At 41.2% G+C, this 22,110-nt stretch overlaps 1 protein-coding gene across 1 annotated transcript in view; it reads right to left on the reverse strand.

The window, feature by feature from the left end:
* Nucleotides 1–1,310: 1,310 nt before the first annotated feature.
* The window catches only part of scap (SREBF chaperone), a gene marked incomplete in the record, with an annotated part of 51,079 nt that continues 30,279 nt past the window's right edge, over nucleotides 1,311–22,110 (reverse strand). Inside the window, 9 exon segments of the mRNA XM_062422751.1 lie at nucleotides 1,311–4,390; nucleotides 7,182–7,388; nucleotides 8,204–8,284; nucleotides 9,039–9,205; nucleotides 10,496–10,578; nucleotides 12,002–12,087; nucleotides 13,276–13,816; nucleotides 15,349–15,464; nucleotides 18,059–18,260. Coding sequence (XP_062278735.1) covers nucleotides 4,145–4,390; nucleotides 7,182–7,388; nucleotides 8,204–8,284; nucleotides 9,039–9,205; nucleotides 10,496–10,578; nucleotides 12,002–12,087; nucleotides 13,276–13,816; nucleotides 15,349–15,464; nucleotides 18,059–18,260 — 1,729 coding nt within the window.

The following is a 22,110-nucleotide window of genomic DNA, read 5'->3' on the forward strand; positions in this document are numbered from 1 at the left end:
ATAATCTTCCAGAAGAGGGAACATGTCGCCCAGTGCAGCTGTGTGGCTCGTTGGAGGTCTATATCACAAAAGAATAAGATATATCAGACTTTGATACACACACACAATACTTGTAAGTAGCTCAGAGGTTGGTTTTTTTGATGATAAGAAAAATATAGAAAATCGCCAGCCTTTATCCTTTAAATCAAAATTGACATTGCTAGAAAACAAGTTAAAAAAAAACAACAACAAAATTAAAAAAACTACACATTTTCCCATTTCTAAAGCTTTCTCACCTACCGTTTACAACAAAAAACATAAAAGCTAATAAATTAAAAAAAGGAGGTCACAGGTCTGGTTTCTATGGGGATGCATGTGGCAACCGGTGTCTGCTCATCTTAAAAAAAAAAAAAAAAGTTAATTTAAAACGTGAATACTGACGCTGAAGTTCAACAGTCGTCATGGAAACTTCACTTTCAGCTGCTTTATTTTTCATGCCGACACTTTTTTTAGCCGTCGCATCCCCGAAGAAAAACCAGAACCGTGATCCACGACACGTCTGCAGTGTGCGTGTTTTTTGCAAAAAGTCTATTAAAAAGTTAAAGTCCACATTTCCTGTATGTGAGCTGGGAAAAAAAAAAAAAAAGGTTTGTCAGAGATTGTTAGTAGTGCATTATTGTTTTACGATGCGATACTGTTAAGGGTTTTAGTTGCTGGTTTGTTTATTTGTTGTTTTTTAGCGGATTTGTTCGTCACGCCTCCTGGAACTACATTCAGTAGACACAGATACAGTAGATGGTGGATGATGATTTTTTTTTGGGAGAAAATACATTCTTTATGTTGTTGGTGCCAGTCAGAGAAAGCTCTTTAAATCTGGAGGACTTACATTCTTTACAAACAGGAGTCCAGAATATAAAGAGGTGAAGTTCATTAAAAAAACGACCCAAAAATGTGTCTACTGGCTGCTTTTCAAACTTCATCACATAAATCTGCTGAAATGTTCCTCTGCAAGTAGACAAACAACTAATTCAACAGTTTAGGTTAAAGCTGCAGTTGGTAAGTCTTATAAAAGTAAGTTTTTGTCATATTTGCTAAGACTGTCACTATGTAAAGACAACATTACATGAAACTAGTAATCTGTAAAAGAAACAGGCTCATTTAGCCCCATCTACTGCTCCTACTGCAAATTGGCAAATTGCCAGAATCCAACGCGACCGGACAACAAGAACCAATCACAGCCAGGATGTCTGGGGGGGGGGGGGGGGGGGGGGGGGGGTGTCTGATGGAGCGTCTGACAGCTGTCAATCACTGCTCACGCACACAGCCCCCCACCCCCTTCCTCCTCAGCTCGGGAGAGCAGCTTCAGGAGCGTAGAGAAAGTAATGGCGCAGCAACAACCATCAGCGAGGACAAAACTACCGATACCTCCGTTACCAACAACAGCATACACGGCACGTCAGCCTCCTCTGGGGGAGGGACTTTGGAGGCAGGGCAGGAGTGCAGCGGAGAGGGAGGGGGAGGGATCTGAAAGTCCTCTCTCTCCTCAAAGTTACCGACTGCAGCTTTAATGACTAGCGATAGATCCCCACGTTTTTTGTGCAAGAATGTGATTTTCACAGTATGAACTCTTCACACCTGAATTCATCCCACCGCTGCTAAAAGTGTTACGTCATACATCTGACATGTGAGAGGATTATGTTAGCAAGTCAACACTTAAAAGCTCTTACTATGTAACTATGTAACTATGTATTCAGTGAGAGGATGAGCTAAAAAATGAAGGAAAATAGGAGAAATTAATATTTTGGTGGTTGAATTTCAGCCTTACCGACTAAATCTTGTTAAAAAGTGAAGAGGCTTCTATAGCAGAGGCTCATGTGAAAGACTTTTAGTATTTGGCTCATTTATCAGCCTGTTGAATTATATAACATTACAGTAGTTTACTCTATTGTGTGATTTATAGATATGTTTAAGACTGCAACACAGTTTTTCTTTTGCTCCCACAATCATTTTAAATTCACTGCTGCTGTTTTTTGGAGCTCACAGAAGATGAAAACATCACAACTAAAAACATTATATACACATATATAAAAATTTAAAAAAAAATTACATTAGGAAAAAGCAACATATGGCTTTTGCTTTCCAATGTTTTTCATCTGTGGCTGAACAGTTCGCCTGAGGTTGAAACCGATGGCCATTTGTTGCCTTTGTGATCTTTTACAGCGACTTTATGAATGATATGAAAAACAGGGAAAAGAAAATATTATGGGAGCCAATAAACTGGATGTGAAATTAAAAGTTTTAGCTTGTTTGGTCCAGTTTTTTTTTTTTAAGTGCAAAGAAAATGTTTAATAGCGTCACTGCACTTGCATACAATTCATTAAAAAACTTAAATATGAAACACTGGGTGAAACTTTTGAGCATCTGTGTAAATATTAAGTATATTTTTAGCTACTAGGGGAATAAGACGGAGCAACATTTTAAAAACGACACACTTTGAGTCTTTGGGTGTAAACCAGACTTTTGCTTGTTTGATGTATTTTTTTGCTTCTTTTACGATTTATCATTTGTCGCCTTCACATTTTCACTGACTGGCTGCACACAAAGAGGCGGACAGCTTTCAAAGATAAACTCCACCGTCCGTGTGCATCAACAACATGACGATGGCTACAAAGTGTTGGTAATGTGACGTTGTTTTATCTCTTGTTTGTGGAAATCCTGGATTGAAAACCATTTAAGATGAATCAGTTACAGTAAACAGTGATTTTAAAAAAATGGAGAAAAAAAGAAAGAAATCTCTTAAAAAAGGGTACAATTTTTAAAAAAAATCAAAAAATACAGTAGCCAATGTAAACATGACGTCGGCCGATGACAGCCTGTGCAGAGCGACGTCAGTATTCTCGTCCAAAATTCAAGCAAGTTTTGGAAAATGGAGGTAGCCTGATGAAGGTGTAGTATACAGGGGCTGAGGGGGCCTCAAGAGGGGGAGGGGGGGGGGGGGGGAGGCCTGAAACAGCATCAGTAACCCCAGAATCAGAAGCCGAGGTCGGGATAAAGGCCGAACCTTTTAACCCTCGACTCTTTAAAAAAAAAAAAAAAAAACACTTCAGTGTCTCCAGTTCAATATTACAAAGAATTACTCTAAAACCAAACGCCCCACCTAACAAAAAAATAAAAAATAAAAAAATCACCATCTTACAGTTATGTCATCATGTCCACATTATTATAATCTTGTTTCAGAGCCAGGATTAGTCATTCATAAACAAACTGTTATTAAAAATGTATCGCTAATAAATAATAGATTTATACATATAAAAACAGCCCCCTCTGGAGGTTTACTTTATACAGTAATCATCAGTTCTCACACACACACACACACACACACGCACACACGCACACACACACACGTAACCAATTGATTTTTGTTCTCAGCAGTGTTTCGCCATAAAAAGGGCATAGATTCATTCACACACTCAGTCACACACACACACACACACACACACACACACACATTTATGTATAACTGCTTAGCTTATCCCGACAGGCGGCATGGACCCGTCGAGCTGTGGCTGCGCTTTCGCTGTCGAGCGAACGAGGCAGCAGGAATATTTTTTTTTAAAAATAAAGAAGACAGAAGTTTCATCTTCCTCTCTTGGGGGGGGGGGGGGGGGAGAGCGGGTGGGAAGCCCCTCCCCCCCACTCGTATCAGCAGCATAGAGGGCAGAGCCACAAAAACAAACGCACGCACGCACACATAAAAAAAAAAAAGCACAAACCGGTCGATCCTCTTTTTAGGGCGAGGAGAAAAACATCCAGCTGTTTGTTGAACGGACTTCACGACCCCTCGTAAAAAAAAAAAGAGAAAAAAGAAAAAGTCAACGTGTCACGATGGAGGGCGTCTGCAGCCCTCTGATGATACAATGCAGCAGTTTTGCAGCGTCAGTCCTCAGATTGATCTCTGTCCTTACACCCAGTATTTAAACTCACTGCTATTAAAAAAAGAGCGTAGTATGCACATGTGTGATCTAATGATCGAGAAACAACAACAACAAAAAAAGAGCAAAAAAAAAAAAGAGCGGGAAAGTCGCAACGATGAAGAGAATGTTCTGAGTGTCTTTTTCTTCGAGTGCTCCCACCAACGTTAAAAATTGCCGCGTCCGCCCGTCTTTCAGTCCAGTTTCTCCAGCACCGACGGTACGTACACCAGGCTGAGCTCGCTGCCGAAGTCGCACACGATGGCGGCGTTGTCGAGCACCAGCAGCTGTCGGATGCCTTGGCCGTCGCTGCTCTGGCCCAAGTAGACCGTCTGCAGCAGGTCCCCAAAGTTCAGGTCCCAGAAGGAGACGCAGCCTTGGCCCCCCGTCACCAGCAGAGACTCTGAGATCACTCCTAGACTGGCTCCACAGCCCACCTCCTGGGGAGAGGAGAGACGGGTTAGACTGACTCAGAGAGAAAACAATACAGTATCAATATGGAGGAAGAAGGAAGGAAAGGAGGGAGGAAGGTAGGGAAAAAGGAAGAAAGGAGAAAGGAAGGGAGGAAGAAGGAAGGAAAGGAGGGAGGAAGGTAGGGAAGAAGGAAGGAAAGGAGAAAGGAAGGGAGGAAGGTAGGGAAGAAGGAAGGAAAGGAGAAAGGAAGGGAGGAAGAAGGAAGGAAAGGTGGGAGGAAGGAAGGAAAGGAGGGAGGAAGGTAGGGAAGAAGGAAGGAAAGGAAGAAGGAAGGAAAGGAGGGAGGAAGGAAGGAAAGGAAGAAGGAAGGAAAGGAGGGAGGAAGGAAGGAAAGGAAGAAGGAAGGAAAGGAGGGAGGAAGGTAGGGAAGAAGGAAGGAAAGGAGAAAGGAAGGGAGGAAGAAGGAAGGAAAGGAGGGAGGAAGGAAGGAGGGAATGAAGGAAGGGAGGGAGGGAAGAAAAGGAGGAAGGAAGGAAAAGAGGAAGGGAGGAAGGAAGAAGGAAGGAAAAAAGGGAGGAAAGGATGAAGGGAGGAAGGAAGAGGGAAGGAAAGGAGGGAGGATGGAGGAAGGGAGGAAGAAGGAAGGAGAGGAGGGAGGAAAGAAGGAAAGGAGGAAGAAGGAAGGAAAGGAGGGAGGAGGAAAGGGAAGAAGGAAGGAAAGGAGAAAGGAAGGGAGGAAGAAGGAAGGAAAGGAGGGAGGAAGGAAGGAGGGAAGGAAGGAAGGGAGGGAAGAAAAAGGAAGAAAAGGAGGAAGGGAGGAAATGAAGAAGGAAGGAAAAAAGGGAGGAAGGAAGGAGGGAAGGAAGGGCAAGATGGCGCTGCTCAGATCCGATACTATTGGCCTCCGAGCAGCAGTCCACAAACCAATGGGTGACATCACGGATGTTACGTCCATTTTATATACAGTCTATGGTTTCAACATGATGTATTCAAATCATTTCTTTTTTCCTTTTTTTCCCTGATTTACACATAAAATAAAGCAGAAAACCCCTTTTTGAGAAGCTTGAATCAGCTATTTTTTTTGTATTTTTGCACAATAAAAGACATGAGAAATGGTTACTTAAGTAGAATAAAAAATGATCAACTTTTAAATTAATGAACTAGTTTATTCAGTAAATGTCCTAAATGGCCCCAGATTTCACTCCTGTGTGACGTTCCAGGTCTGAAATAAACCCAAGAATCCAGAAAATGTGAAACCTCAGGAGACTCTGAGATGGTTAAAACAAGCCTGGTTTTATTTTATATTTTCCATTCTGTCAACACGTCCCATAAAAAGATAAAAAAAAAACTGTGAATGAATCTTTATAAGAAGTCTGTGTATATGAAGCCTTATTGCTCCATAGAGCTTCACTGTTTCCTTAAAAACACTTAATGAGCCACACTGTTACACCGGCTGACATGTTCCTACATTACCATGCACACACACACACACACACACACACACACACACACACACACACACACACACACACACACACACACACACACACACACACACACACACACACACACACACACACACACACACACACACACACACACACACACACACACACACCATGTTTCCATCACTTCAGGGGACATTACATTGACTTACATTCATTTACTGGACACTTATCCTAACCGTAACCACTACATGCCTAATCTTAACCCTTATCCTAAACTTAACATAACCCTAAACTTATATTAACTTTAAATCAAGTCTTCACCCTAAAATAAATCATTTACCTTAAGGGGACTTGCTTTTTGTCCCCATAAGACAGGCGAGTCCCCATAACATAACTGTGTGAACAGATTTAAGTCCCCACAACATTAGGAATACCTAGTACACACACACACACACACACACACACACACACACACACACACACACACACACACACACACACACACACACACACACACACACACACACACACACACACACACACACACACACACACACACACACACACACACACACTATAGCTCTGTGTGGATTCATCTGCAGCTGAAAACTTTTTTTTTTCTTTTCACAAATGCACCAATTATTCCAGTTTGAGTAAAGGAGCCAAATATACACTTAAGGACTTTTGACCCAGTTTTAAGCCTCAGACCAATTTTCCAGTCGCTTTATAATCTTAAAAAATCCCAAATCTGTCGGTTTGTAGTATAAAATGCTCAATGATGGGATTATAAAGTCTTAAAAATAAGATTGTAAAAGTCTGAAGTGTACACTCAGGCTAATATTTGTAATAAAACTACAACGTCCAGCTGCTTTAGGACGTCACTAAGCTTTTTAAATAACAATTAAATTACATATTTATAACCGGTTTTTAATATTCAGTGCTGAGAGTCACAGACAGTGTAGGTTTGGTCTTTTAAATGTGATTTGCGGACAAAAAAAATACAGAATATTGGCTTTGTTATTCTATAAGTGACGTCACATGTTGAATTTAAGAGGTTGGAAGATTATTGAAAGGTTAGAAAATTAAAAAAAACTGAATTAATTTTATTTGTTGGTCTTTTTTTCTTACTTTAAAGTTTAATAATGTGCAGTTTTACATCTTCAGGTCACAAAATATTAAGCAAAATAAATCGTCTAAAACATGAAAATCACTTTTTAATTCAGTTTGTTGAAATGCAGCTTGTGACACTGATTTCTTTTAATGGTCAAACACTAAAAAAAGTTGTGACACTGATTTTAAAAGGACTAAAGATAAGAAATAAACAGACGCTCGCTGCTGATTGGTCCATTTTTCTAGGTAAACACTCTACCTGCTGTATGGAGTAGAGCTTGATCCCGGTGCTGCGGTCCCAGATACATATGAGGTCATCCAGTCCTGAGCTGATGACACACGAGGTGGTGCAGACCAGCGAGGTGACGTCGCCACGGTGACCGTAAACGTGGCTGACCCGGCTCCCTGTCAACACGTCCCACAGGCAGATGGCACCGTCCTGCCCGCCGCTCGCCAGAACCATCGTCTAAAGGAATAGAGACAGAGTTACAAAAAATAAAACTTATAGTTATGTTTTCTGATTTTCTATTTTATTAGATTTTAGCATTTTTTAATGTCAACATAGGAGCCTAAAGTTATATAATATTATATCATTAATGCAGAATTTCTACATCATTAAAATCACTACATTAATAATCAATAATTCACTGCTACACCTTTATATCATTAACTGTATTATATCATTTTATCATTTATTACAAACCTAACTCAAATGTGCAATAATGGGACGACTTCAAGCTGCCTTTAAATGCTTTATTATATTTTATATATATATTAATTTGGGATGATTGTGTAGGTGTGTGTGTGTTTGTGTATTTATTACTGTCTATTTCTATTTTTTTTATATTATTCAGGCCCAGAAAATTACATTTAAATGCAATAATGGGAAAACTTGTGCAACACTGCTTTCAAGCTGCCTTTAATGCTTTATTATATTTATTTATATATATATATATATATATATATTTATTGATTTGGGATGATTGTGCACGGGTGCTATTTCTATTTATTTTTTTAATATTCAGGCCGTTGTACTTCTTGTGCAATGACATTAAAGTCTATTCTTTTCTAATAATTATGCATCATATTCTTTATTTTAGAAGAAGAGGACAACACCGACTAAACATTATATTTTTAGTTCATGAAATAACAGAAACCATCATGTTACTTTACTAAGTTTCTATATTATTTTGTGTATGATCGATAGAAAACAGAACAGGATGGAATCAATATATTAGTATTGTGATATAAATGAAGTATAACTTTATGTTTCTTACTGACCTGGTCTATGTAAATGGCTGTGATCCCTCCAGAGTGACCCTGTAGGGTGAAGAGGCAGCACGAGTCCTCCAGACGGTAAATCTGAGACAACACACACACACACACACACACACACACACACACACACACACACACACACACACACACACACACACACACACACACACAGAGGAGATTTATTAGGATTAGTAATGTTTCATGTAACCTTTGTGTCGTCCTCACGGGTCAGGTGCCGTCTGTTTTGACTGTTCCTTCTGTCCTCCCCTCTTCCCTCCCTTCTTCCCTTTCCTTCCTCCCTTTCTTCTTTCCACTGTCCTTCTTTCTTTCCTCTTTTTCTTTCTCCTTCCCTCCTTCCCTTCTTCCTTCTTTCATCTTCCTTTCCTTCCTTCTTTCCTCCCTCCTTTCCTTCCTTCCTCCTAACTTCTCTCCTTCCTTCCTTCCTCCTTTCCTCCCTCCTTTCCTTCCTTCTCCCTCTTTTCCTCCCTCCTTTCCTTCCTTCCTCCCTCATTTCCCTCCTTCCTTCCTTCCTCCCTCATTTCCTTCCTTCCTTACTCACTCCTTTCCTTCCTTCCTTCCTCCTCCCTCCTTTCCTTCCTTCCTTCCTCCCCCCCTCCCTTCCTCCCTCCTTTCCTTCTTTCTTCCTCCCTTCCTCCCTTGTCCTTCCTCTAAAACACCCGTTAAAGTCTACTTCCTAAGTGTGTTGACCCTCTTTCTTCTCATAAAGCATTAGTCCCAGTATTCAGTGTGTGTTACCCTCCCTCCTTCTTTCCTCCCTCCTTTCCTTCCTTCCTTCTTCCTCCATAAATCATCAGTCCCAGTATTCAGTGTGTCTTACCCGGACAGTGTGATCCTGGCTGCCGGTCACCACCCGTCCGGCCGCCGCTCGCAGCACCGTGATCGGCTTCTGATGAGCGCACTGCACCGAGCGCGTGAGCTGGCAGCTGATCACGTCCTCGCTGCTGTAACAGGGAGAGGGGGGCATGCTGCCTCGCCCGGGGGCACCTGCAGGAGGAGGTGGAGAGGGAGAGAGAGTTTATTTCCCTTTATAAATTATCTTTATGCTCATTTCTGCCTTTTATTTCATCGTTATATGAGAGGAATTAACTGGATTTAGATTCTGTAAGGCTGGGATGTTAAACATGCGGCCCGTGGACCAGAACTGGCCTGCTGAGGGGTCCAATAAAGGCTCACGTTCCTTCCTTCCTGCCCATCTTCTTTTCCTTCCTTTTCTTCCCTATCCACTTTCCCTTCTATCCATCATCCTTCCTTCCAGCCTGTCTTCTTTTCCTTCCTTCCTTCCATCCATCACTCACTCCTTCCTTATCTCCTTTCCTCCCTTTTTTCCATCATCCTTCCTTCCTTCTTTTCTTCTTTCCATCTTTCCACGCCTGTCTTCTTTTCCTTCCTTCTTTCCAGCCTGTCTTCTTTTCCTTCCTTCCTTCCATCACTCCTTCCTTATCTCCTTTCCTCCCTTTTTTTCCATCATCCTTCCTTCCTTCTTTTCTTCCTTCCTTCTTTCCACGCCTGTCTTCTTTTCCTTCCTTTGTTCCATCTTTTCTTCCCTCCTTCTTTCCATCTTTCTTGCCTGTGTTCTTGTCCTTCCTTCCTTCCTTACTCTATTTTTTCATTCCTTCTTTCTTCCTTCCTTTCTCTCTTTTTCCTTCCTTCTTTCTTTTCTCCTTTCTTTCTTCCTCTCTCCTTCCATTTTTTCAGTCCGCCCCACATGAGATCAAATTGACCTGTTTGTGGCCATTGAAAGAAAATGAGTTTGACATCTCTACTGTAAGGTGTCAACAATATAAAATAGTGACGTTTCAGTGTCAGAGAGGAAGGAAATGATAAATAATAGAGTCTAACCAGGTTAATTTCCCGCAACAGTTATGTAATAATGCCCACAGTCCAACTATTTTGTGAGCATAATCTACATTATGGTTTCAAGCATCTGGTTATACATAAAATATAGTGTTTAAAATGAACTGTACAGCACTTTAAATCATTACTAGATACATAAGATATTAGAGATAAAACATAATAATAACACCTAAAGAATAAGATCAACATGCTTTCTTCACATTAAGCTCATTAAAGACACGTAGCTGGTTCATCACAACAATTTAACATTAATCACAGCTGTAATTCATTACACACACACACACACACACACACACACACACACACACACACACACACACACACACACACACACACACACACACACACACACACACACACACACACACACACACACACACACACACACAAACACACACACACACACACACACACACACACCTCTGTACTGCAGCAGACCCAGAGGTTTGTTTATCTCAACGGTGAAGAAATCTAGAGACCCGTTCAGCCGAGCCGCTACGATCCTGAGGAGGAGAAACACGGAGGAGAGTTTATAGTCATTTATGTGCCGGTCTATGTGCTTTGTGTGATTTATATTGTTAATATTGCATTTAATACACTTATTTTGTAATAACTTTATTGACTTATTCAGATGTAACAAACTGGCAGATTCACCTTGTTTTTTCAAAAAAAAAATGTACATTAGATGTGTGAAGGCAAATCGTTGCTTGCTTTAAATACAATAGATAGGTAGGTAGGAAGGTAGGTAAAAAGGTAGGAAGGAAGGTAGGTAGGAAGGTAGGAAGGAAGGTAGGTAGGAAGGTAGGTAGGTAGGAAGGTAGGTAGGAAGGTAGGAAGGTAGGTAGGTAGGAAGGTAGGTAGGTAAGTAGGAAGGTAGGTAGGTAGGTAGGTAGGAAGGAAGGTAGGTAGGTAGGTAGGTAGGTAGATAGGTAGGTAGGAAGGTAGGTAGTTAGGTAGGAAGGAAGGTAGGTAAGTAGGAAGGTAGGTAGGTAGGTAGGAAGGAAGGTAGGAAGGTAGGATGGTAGGAAGGTAGGTAAGTAGGAAGGTAGGAAGGTAGGAAGGTAGGTAGGAAGGTAGGAAGGTAAGAAGGAAGGTAGGTAGGTAGGAAGGTAGGTAGGAAGGTAGAAAGGTAGGTAGGAAGGTAGGTAGGAAGGTAAGAAGGAAGGTAGGAAGGTAGGTAGGTAGGTAGGAAGGTAGGAAGGTAGAAAGGTAGGAAGGTAGGTAGGTAGGTAAGAAGGAAGGTAGGAAGGTAGGAAGGTAGGAAGGTAGCAAGGTAGGTAGGAAGGAAGGTAGGTAGGAAGGTAGGACGGTAGGAAGGTAGGACGGTAGGAAGGAAGGTAGGTAGGTAGGAAGGTAGAAAGGTAGGAAGGTAGGTAGGTAGGTAGGTAGGTAGGTAAGAAGGAAGGTAGGAAGGTAGGTAGGTAGGTAGGTAGGTAGGAAGGTAGGAAGGTAGGTAGCAAGGTAGGTAGGTAGGTAGGTAGGAAGATAGATAGATAGATAAATAGATAGATATTTATTAACGGAATTTCGTTTGCAGCACCAAAAATCAGCATAAAAGGGGCATAAATAAAGGTTAAAGTAATAAATAATTCACAGATAAGTAACACAATAATAAATAATAAAACCCTGTAGCATTAAATAAATAATAATAATAAATATGTCCTTATAATAAAAATGCTCTCCAGTGGTTAGTCCAGGGTTTTCTGTGTTTTATTAAAGGACCTGAAATAACAGAGCACCTCCTCAGCTAATTATTAGGTCGTTAAAGCCTCAGGGGGAAAATGAGTGGTGATGTGTATTTAATGACTAATGCAACGGTTTTAACGTTCGCCAAAAACAAGCACAATAGAAAACAATTAAAAGACTATAAACTATTAAATTATGAACAGGCGGGTTTTGAGTTTGTTTGTGTGTGTTTTTCTTCACCTGTTGTTGAGGAAGGCGAGAGCTGTGATCCCCGAGACGCCGTCTTCATTACTGCAGCGTAACGACCCTTCCACCGCGTCCCACAACTGAAACCAAACGGAGCACTCGGGTCATTTTTATGCTGATGTTTTTACACACAGAATGAAAAGAGGAAGGAAAAGAGTTCAGGAGCTTCTTCAAAGTCACGTCAAACAGACACATGACAACGCTGCTGCACAATATTTCACCTACTTCTGATTTTAATTTGAAAGTGACCGAGAACAAAAGTGTTTCCAAAACAAGACGAAGCACGTGAAGGATTACTCAATTTTGCAATTTTGTCACAAACTGCACTGATGTTTATTTACTGTACTAAATTAATATTCTACTTCAATGTTGGCTGATTTTATGATGATTATGTTTGTTATTATGTGTTATCTTTTCAGGTGTCGAGTGCTTTGAAAAGTGCCTAAAATAAATAAATAAAATGCATTATTATTATTAAAATGCATTAATTAATTCATTATATGTTGTTATTGTCACTGTATCGTCACTATGTGTCTGTGTAATGCTGCTGCTACACTGTAATTTCCCTGCTTGGGATCAATAAAGTATATCTATCTATTAATTTGGGCTCTTAAAAGATTACCAAATGTCAGATCCAGAAGACTTAAAAGTATAAATATGCATCTTAAAAACTAACTACTACAACTACCACACAACAAGACATTAAATATGCATCCACATAACAGTAACTTATAATAAATATAACACAAAACAAGAATTAAACTCATTAAAACTCATTTTGTTGAGTCATTACTTCATAAAAACTTGCATTTTTTTCATTATTTGCCTCCATTTAGCTTCCACGATATTTTACCTGCTTCTGATTTTGAATTTGAAAATGACCGAGAATCAAAAGTGTTTCCAAAACAAGACGAAGTACGTGAAGGATTATTACTTAACGTCACAATTTAAGATTTAATACAATAGAAAAATATAGAATAATGATATATTGGCTTATTTCATTTAGATGTTATTTAATTTGGGCTCTTTAGAGATGCACAGATCCAGAAGATAAAAGGTTCATAAGTATAAATATGCATCTAAAATACTAACTCTACCACAAAATAAGACATTAAATATGCATCCACACAACAATGACCTAATAAAGTTAACATAAAACAAGAATTAAACGTGCATGTTTCCATTATTTGCTTTGTCTAAAAAGTAATAAAGCATTTAAACGAAGTCTTCTTTCCCTTCTTAACAACAACAGGTGTTATTTTACACACCTCCAGTTTCCCGCTGCTCCTCCCAGCAGCGATCAGGTTTCCTCTCAGCTCCATGGCCCACACCGAGCTCTCCCAGTCAGCGGTGGCCTGCGTCCCTCCTGCTGCGGACGCCCTCTCCTGGTTCACCGGAGCTCCCGCCTCCCCTAAACTGTGCAGCGGAGCACCCGAGGGCGGCGAGGACGATGCCGAGGAAGGAGACGGGTAGGCGGAGGGGGAGGGGGGCTCGTGCTCCATGTACGCTCGCTCCACCAGGCCTCCGAAGTCGAAGCCTCCCCTGGGCGGAGTGGCGAGGTGGCAGGGAGGCTGCGAGGTGAAGTTGGTGTCGATGAGCGGGGTGAGATCGGGTTGGTCGTTGAACAGGGTGGGTCGGGCGGGGGCGGTGCGGCGTCGCAGCGGGTAGCCCTCGTCCTCCGATAGGCCGTCGCCGCAGACGGAGGCGTCGCGACCCTCCGAGCCCAGACACTCGGACTCTGCGGCTCCGCTCATGTTGTCCCAACCGTCACGCTGATCCCAGCAACCGCTGCTGCTGCTCCGCCGCAGACTGACAGAACCAGAGTCAACAGATTCAATTAAACTTCAGAAAAAATAACATCAAAATCACTTTTTACAGCAAAGATTTAAATACAAACATCTTTTTAAGTGTCAGAAAATGTCCAGACTAGAGTCCAACTAATATTTTCTTCTTATTAAAACATTTTTCATCTACTGTGATTATGATTGAGCTCATTTAAAGCACTTTCAATTGTAATATTCAATATATTTTCTTTTAATTATATTAATGCAAATCATTATTTTATGCTCTATTTTATTCAAGCTTTTTGTTTTCTTTCTCTATTTCTATTTTTCTGTACTTTTTTATTTTTTTATTATAATAATAATAATTCGGTTTTATTTATTTATTTTAATATAATTTTATGTTTTAATGTGTCCAATTCTTACTGTTAAATGTTTGTTTTTTTATGACCCTTGGTATGAAACTTACATTATAAATAAAGCTGCCTTGCCTTATTCTCTCTTATTTGACTCATTTTCTTTTTAAATTCTTTTATTTTATCTATTTAATTACTTATTATATATATATTTTTATTTTATTTTGCGTCTCAATTTTTTCTTTGTTTTTATTCCTTTAAATAAAAAATTATTATATTATTGTTCTGTCTCATTATCAGCTTGTTTATCAACAAACTGTAAAGCACTTCGAACTATGCTTGTCTGTATGAAAAGTGCTATACAAATAAAATTGAATGTGTAAACATATTAAACTCTCAGTGAAGTTTAAAGTGTTTCAGAGAACTAAAAATATTAAGTTTATTTTTAAATAGTAAAATATCACAGCCTCCATTACATATATTTACTGCAAGTGTTTTGTAACCACATCTGGAAAAAAGTGTTTAAGTACATATTCTGTATATATAAGATTATCGGCTGATAATAAATCAATATCAGAATTGTTTTATTCCCTAATATCGGTATTGGCATTGACCCCAATAATCCAGTATCTGTCGGGTCTTCGTCCAGAACAGGCGGGGAGTTCCGGTCCTCTGAAATGAGGCCAACGCCGAAGTAACTTAAAACTGCATTCTATCAAAAGGCCACCAGGGGGCGACCGTTTTGGTGTCAAAAGGACTTTCGTCTCTATACAAGTCAATGGAGAATTCACCAACTTCTCACTTGATTTCTAATCTCAGTAAACGTTTTCAAAATGTGTTTATGGTCTCAATCGCTAGTTTAAAGCCTTCTTCAATGCAGTATGATGTTCATTTGGGACATTTTGGCCTCCCTGATTTTATATTTGATGATAAAGCAGGGTAAGCATTAGGGCGTGGCTACGTGGTGATTGACAGGTTGATTGGTTCACAGGTTCAGGAGGGCGCCTCATGCTCCTCCTGATGCCCATATAAGTAGAATCCGTGTTTTTATTTTTCCCAGCATGCACCTGAAATCTTCAAGATGTTGCTGCTCAGATCCGAAACTATTGGCTTCCAAGCAGCAGTCCACAAACCAATGGGTGACGTCACGGATGTTACGTCCATTATATATACAGTCTATGGTCCAGACAGCCCAACAACTCACCCGTGGTTCGGGATGACAGTCAGACAGTCTCCGGTCTGAGCGTCCCAAACCCGAATCTGTCCCGCCAGACAACAGCTGGCCAGCAGCATCCCGTCACTGGCCAAACACTCGATGTCCTGAGAGACACAAACACAAAGCATGAGCCAAAAAACTAACAAATTATCTTCTATTTCCTCAGTTTTTATATTTTTAAACTACAAGCGTCTGCCTCCATTTATTTTAATGATGGTTAAATCAAATAAAAGGAACATTTTGACTCTTTGAAGGATGTGACACTGTTTTGAAGAGCAGCTGTTATTCCTCACATGTGACTACCTGAGAATCTTATTATCTATTCCTGTTCAGGTGTCCCTGACTGACACAGTAAACTCCTCCTCTTTTATCCTCCTCTTTCTTCTCCTGCTCCTCCTCCTCTTTCTCCTCCTCCTCTTCTTTCTCCTCCTCTTCCTCTTTCTCCTCCTTCTCCTCTTTCTTCTATTCCTCCTCCTCCTCTTTTTTCCCCTCCTCCTCCTATTTCTCCTCCTTGTCTTCCTCCTCTTTCTCCTACTCCTCCTCTTCCTCTTTCTCCTACTCCTCCCCCTTTTCCTCCTCCTCTTTCTCCTCCTCGTCCTCCTCCTCTTTCTCCTCCTCCTCCTTCTCCTCTTTCTCTTTCTCCTCCTCCTCTTTCTCCTCCTCCTCCTCTCTCTTTCTCCTCCTCCTCCTCTTTCCCTTCCTCCTTTTTCTCCTCCTCTTTCCCTTTCTCTTCCTCCTCTTTCTCCCAGTCCTACTCCTCCTCTTTCTCCCAGTCCTACTCCTCCTCTTTCTCCCAGTCCTACTCCTCCTCTTTCTCCTCCTCCTCCTTCTCCTCATCCTCCTCTTTCTCCCCCTTCTCTTTCTCCTCCTCTCTCTTTCTCCTCCTCCTCTTTCTCCTCCTCCTCCTCTCTCTTTCTCCTCCTCCTCCTCTTTCCCTTTCTCCTCTTTCTCCTAGTCCTACTCCTCCTATTTCTCCTAGTCCTACTCCTCCTCTTTCTCCTTCTCCTCATCCTCTTTCTCCTAGTCCTACTCCTCCCCCTCCTCTTTCTCCTCCTCCTCTTTCTCCTACTCCTCCTCCTCTTTCTCCTAGTCCTACTCCTCCCCCTCCTCTTTCTCCTAGTCCTACTCCTCCCCCTCCTCTTTCTCATCCTCCTCCTCCTCTTTCTCCTCCTCCTCCTCCTCTTCCTCCTCTTCCTCTTCCTCTTTCTCCTAGTCCTACTCCTCTTTCTCCTCCTGTTGTTGTTTTTCCCAAACAGACGCTGTAATCTGACTCTTGTGGAACACATGAACACGCACACAGACACATTTCATAACTGCAGCTTGTGAAACTGCCTCATATAAAAAGTCAGTTTCTGCTTCTTCAGATGTTTTTGACATTAAATAAAAAATTACAACATTAAAAAAAATTAAAAAAGAGACTTTTGGTCTTTAATCCAAATTTCCTCATCTTCAAATTCGACTCAGCCAAGGGGTTCAATACGGCCCACTTTCCTTCCTTACTTCCATCTTTTTCCTACCTGTCTTCTTTCCTTCCTTACTTCCATCTTTTCTTCCCTCCTTCCTACCTGTCTTCTTTCTTTCTTTCCTTCCTTCCTTCTTTCCTTCCTTCCATCTTTTCTTCCTTCCTTCCAGCTTTCCTACCTGTCTTCTTTCCTTCCTTCCTTCCTTCCTTCCTTCCATCTTTTCTTCCTGTCTTCTTTCCTTACTTCCTTCCTTACTTCCATCTTTTCTTCCTTCCTTCCATCTTTCCTACCTGTCTTCTTTCCTTCCTTCCTTCTTTCCTTCCATCCTTCCATCTTTTCTTCCCTCCTTCGTTTCATCTTTCCTAACTGTCTTCTTTCTTTCTTTCCTTCCTTCCATCTTTTCTTCCCTTCTATCTTTCCCACCTGTCTTCTTTCCTTCCTTTCTATTCCCCTTTCACTTTCTTCCAACCTTCCTTCCATTTGTCCTTCTTCCCTCCTTCCTTTTTTCCTTCCGTCCATCTTTCCTGCCCGTCTTCTTTCCTTCCTTACTTCCATCTTTTCTTCCCTCCTTCCTTCCATCTGTCCTTCTTCCCTCCTTCCTTTCCTTCCTTCCTTCCATCTTTTCTTCCCTTCTATCTTTCCCACCTGTCTTCTTTCATTCCTTTCTATTCCCCTTTCCCTTTCTTCCAACCTTCCTTCCATTTGTCCTTCTTCCCTCCTTCCTTTTTTCCTTCCGTCCATCTTTCCTGCCCGTCTTCTTTCCTTCCTTACTTCCATCTTTTCTTCCCTCCTTCCTTCCATCTGTCCTTCTTCCCTCCTTCCTTTCCTTCCTTCCTTCCTTCCATCTTTTCTTACCTTCTATCTTTCCCACCTGTCTTCTTTCCTTCCTTCCTATTCCCCTTTCCCTTTCTTCCAACCTTCCTTCCATCTGTCCTTCTTCCCTCCTTCCTTTTTTTCCCTTCCATCCATCTTTCCTGCCTGTCTCCTCTTCCTTCCTTCCTTCCATCTTTTCTTCCCTTCTATCTTTCCCATCTGTCTTCTTTCCTTCCTTCCTATTCCCCTTTCTTCCAACCTTCCTTCCATCTGTCCTCCTCCCCTCCTTCCTTTTTTCCTTCCGTCCATCTTTCCTGCCTTCCTTCCTTCTTTCTGCTCTTCTTTTCTTCACTCCTTCCTTCCATTTTTTAGCTGGACTTAATGTCTCCCCCCCCCCCTATTTTAAGGGCGTCCATCCTCACCATGCTGTGGCCCCTCAGAAGCAGCGGTGAGATCTCGCTGACGGGCGGCGAGTAGCCGTAATCGTCGCAGGGCAGGTCCCCTCGGCGCCGGCGCCCGTGGGAGACACCGTTCTGCCCGTAGTTCCTCGGACACAGAACCCGGTAGAGACAGAAGAGCAGCAGAACCAGCAGGACGCCCGCCGCCAGACCCAGAGCTGCCACCCTGAAGAGAAAGAGAGACAAAGGAGGGTTAAAACCAGGCGGGGAGTTCTGGTCCTCTGAAATGATGCCAACACAGAAGTAACTTAAAACTGCATTCTATCAAAAGGCCACCAGGGGGCGACCGTTTTGGTGTCAAAAGGACTTCCGTCTCTATACAAGTCAATGGAGAATTCACCAACTTCTCACTTGATTTCTAACCTCAGTAAACGTTTTCAAAATGTGTTTATGGTCTCAATCGCTAGTTTAAAGCCTTCTTCAATGCAGTATGATGTTCATTTGGGACATTTTGGCCTCCCTGATTTTATATGTGACGATAAAGCAGGCTACGTCGTGATTGACAGGTTGATTGGTTCACAGGTTCAGGAGGGCGCCTCTTGCTCCTCCTGATGCCCATATAAGTAGAATCCATGTTTTAATTTTTCCCAGCATGCACCAGAAATTTCCAAGATGGCGCTGCTCAGATCCGATACTATTGGCTTCCGAGCAGCAGTCCACAAACCAATGGGTGACGTCACGGATATTACGTCCATTTTATATACAGTCTATGGTTAAAATATGAAATGTTTTATTCTTGTGTTCATTTCAGCACTTAAAGCGACTCTTACCTTTCTTGCATTTCACACACAGCAAAAAACTTGAATAGCAACAACCCCTCCTCCCTCCTATGTCCCATGGACATGGACTTCTACACAGTGAATATCCAGCAGTATAAAGCCTGCTAACCCAGTAATCTGCCCTCTTTTAGTCTCTGCTTTCACTCAAACAGAAATGTATTTCAGCTTGTATGTAATTACACAAACGCTGGCATAAAAGACACAAAAAAAACAACTAAATGATGCAACTATTCCCATCAGAGCAAACCAGACAAAGACAACAGAGCAACACTTTCTACACAAGCTTTTAATAAAAAATATTGGCCTGGGATCAAAGTGCGAAGAGACATGACTTAACAACAATAGAAGAATAAATATGAATGTTAAAGTTCAGTTGTCTGAGTCTGTTGTTGTTGTTGTTGTTGTTGCTGCAGCTGATCAGACAGAAACCAGTCTGATGGCCTGTGAGAGTAAACTGATTATTAGTCTTGTTTCCTCCCACAGGCCATCACACATTTGTTCATCAAGTTATTTTTAATCTTACAAAGTGCTCTACCAATAAACACTATTTGCTCTTAAGTTAGTTTTCTCTCATTTTAAACAACTTCTTGATACTTTTAGACAACTTTATAAATGATCTGTCCTGTTTCAAGATATCTAAATATTACAGCATTTATATATTGTATGTGTGTTTTAGATTTTCTGACCTTTAACTAGTCTCTACACCAGGGGTGTGAAACATGCGGCCTGTGGGTCAGAACTGGCCCAGCCAAGGGGTTCAATCCGGCCCACTCTCCTTCCTTCCTTCTTTCCTTCCCTCCTGCCTTCCATCTTTCCTACCTGTCTTCTTTCCTTGCTTCCTTCCTATCCCCCTTTTCCTTCCTTCCAACCTTCCTTTCAACTTTTCTTCCCTCCTTCCTTCCATCTGTCTTGCCTGTCTTCTTTCATTCCTTCCTTCCATCTTTCCTACCTGTTTTCTTTCCTTCCTTCCTTCCCTTCTATCTTTCCTATCTGTCTTCTTTCCTTCCTTCCTTTCCTTTCTTCTTCCCTTCCATCTTTCCTGCCTGTCTTCTTTCCTTCTTTACTTCCTTCCTTGCATCTTTTCTTCCTGTCTTCTTTTCCTTCCTTCCTTTCTTCCATCCTTCCTTCCATTTTTTCTTCCCTCATTCCTGTCTTCTTTCTTTCCATCCTTCCTTTCATCTTTCCTTCCATCTTTCCTGCCTGTCTTCTTTTCCTTCCTTCCATTTTTTTTAATGGTCCGGCTCACATGAGGTCAAATTGGGTTGTATGTGGCCCCTTGAATGAAAGTGAGTTTGACACCTTTGCTCTATATGTTTAATAAATGTAAAAAAATGTTTAGTGGTTCAGGAGAACACTTTAAAGAATATGATGAATACAACATATTTAATGCTGATTTCTTTGTTGTACATTTACATATAACAATTTTTATATACTGTGGGTCATATTAGATAAAAGTCCAGCTAAAATAAATGTGTATATGGTTCTTTTAAAGCTCTCAAATGCAAAAAAAAGGTTCAAATTTGACCCTGAACAGTATATACAGTTGCAAGAAAAAGTATGTGAACCCTTTGGGATTACTTGGATTTCTGCATAAATTGGGCATAAAATGTGTTTTAATCTTCATCTAAGTCAAAACAATAGACAAACACAGTCTGCTTAAACTAATACTGCACAGAAAATTGTATGTTTTAATTTTTTATTGAACACAACATGTAAATATTCACAGTGCAGGGTGGAAAAAGTATGTGAACCTTTGGATTTAATAACTGGTTGACCCTCCTTTGGCAGCAATAACCTCAACCAAACGTTTCCTGTAGTTGCAGATCAGACCTGCACAACGGTCAGGAGGAATTTTGGACCATTCCTCTGTACAAAACTGTTTCAGTTCAGCAATATTCTTGGGATGTCTGGTGTGAATTGCTCTCTTGAGGTCATGCCACAGCATCTCAATCGGGTTGAGGTAAGGACTCTGACTGGGCCACTCCAGAAGGAGGATTTTTCTTCTGTTTAAGCCATTCTGTTGTTGATTTACTTTTATGCTTTGGGTCGTTGTCCTGTTGCATCACCGATCCTCTGTTTCAGTTGGCGGACAGATGGTCTTAAGTTTTCCTGCAAAATGTTTTGATACAATTGGGAATTCATTTTTCCATCGATGACAGCAATCCGTCCAGGCCCTGAGGCAGCAAAGCAGCACCAAACCATGATGCCCCCTCCACCATATTTCACAGTTGGGATGAGGTTTTGATGTTGGTGTGCTGTGCCTTTTTTTCTCCACACATAGCGTTGTGTGTTCCTTCCAAACAACTCAATTTTGGATTCATCTGTCCACAGAATATTTGGCCAGTAGTTCTGTGGAACATCCAGGTGCTCTTTTGCAAACTTCAAACGTGCAGCAATGTTCTTTGACAGCAGTGGCTTCCTCCGTGGTGTCCTCCCATGAACTCCATTCTTGTTTAATGTTTTCCTTATTGTAGATTCGTCAACAAAAATGTTAGCATGTGCCAAAGATCTTTGTAAGTCTTTAGCTGACACTCTAGGATTCTTTTTCACCTCATTGAGCATTCTGCGCTGTGCTCTTGCGGTCATCTTTACAGGACGACCACGCCTAGGGAGAGTAGCAACAGTGCTGAACTTTCTCCATTTGTAGACAATCTGTCTTACCGTAGACACATGAACATCAAGGTTTTTAGAGATACTTTTGTAACCCTTTCCAGCTTCATGTAAGTCAACAATTCTTGTTCGTAGGTCTTCTGAGAGCTCTTTTGTGCGAGGCATGGTTCACATCAGGCAATGCTTCTTGAGAACAGCTAACCCAAAACTGGTGTGTGTTTTTATAGGGCAGGGCAGCTTTAACCAACACCTGCAATCTCATCACATTGATTGGACTCAAGGTTGGCTGACTCCTGGCTCCAATTACCTCTTGGAGAAGTCATTAGCGTAGGGGTTCACATACTTTTTCCACCCTGCACTGTGAATGTTTACATGTTGTGTTCAATAAAAAAATTAAAACATATAATTTTTTGTGCAGTATTAGTTTAAGCAGACTGTGTTTGTCTATTGTTGTGACTTAGATGAAGATCAGAACACATTTTATGCCAAATTTATGCAGAAATCCAAGTAATCCCAAAGGGTTCACATACTTTTTCTTGCAACTGTAAAGGTTTTTTTTAAAAAGCAAAGAGACAAGTTGTTAATCACCTCAACATGACTCAACATGCCAAAAGAGTTTTGTTTCCG

Source organism: Scomber scombrus, chromosome 7 (assembly GCF_963691925.1).
Source record: "Scomber scombrus chromosome 7, fScoSco1.1, whole genome shotgun sequence".
Taxonomy (NCBI): domain Eukaryota; kingdom Metazoa; phylum Chordata; class Actinopteri; order Scombriformes; family Scombridae; genus Scomber; species Scomber scombrus.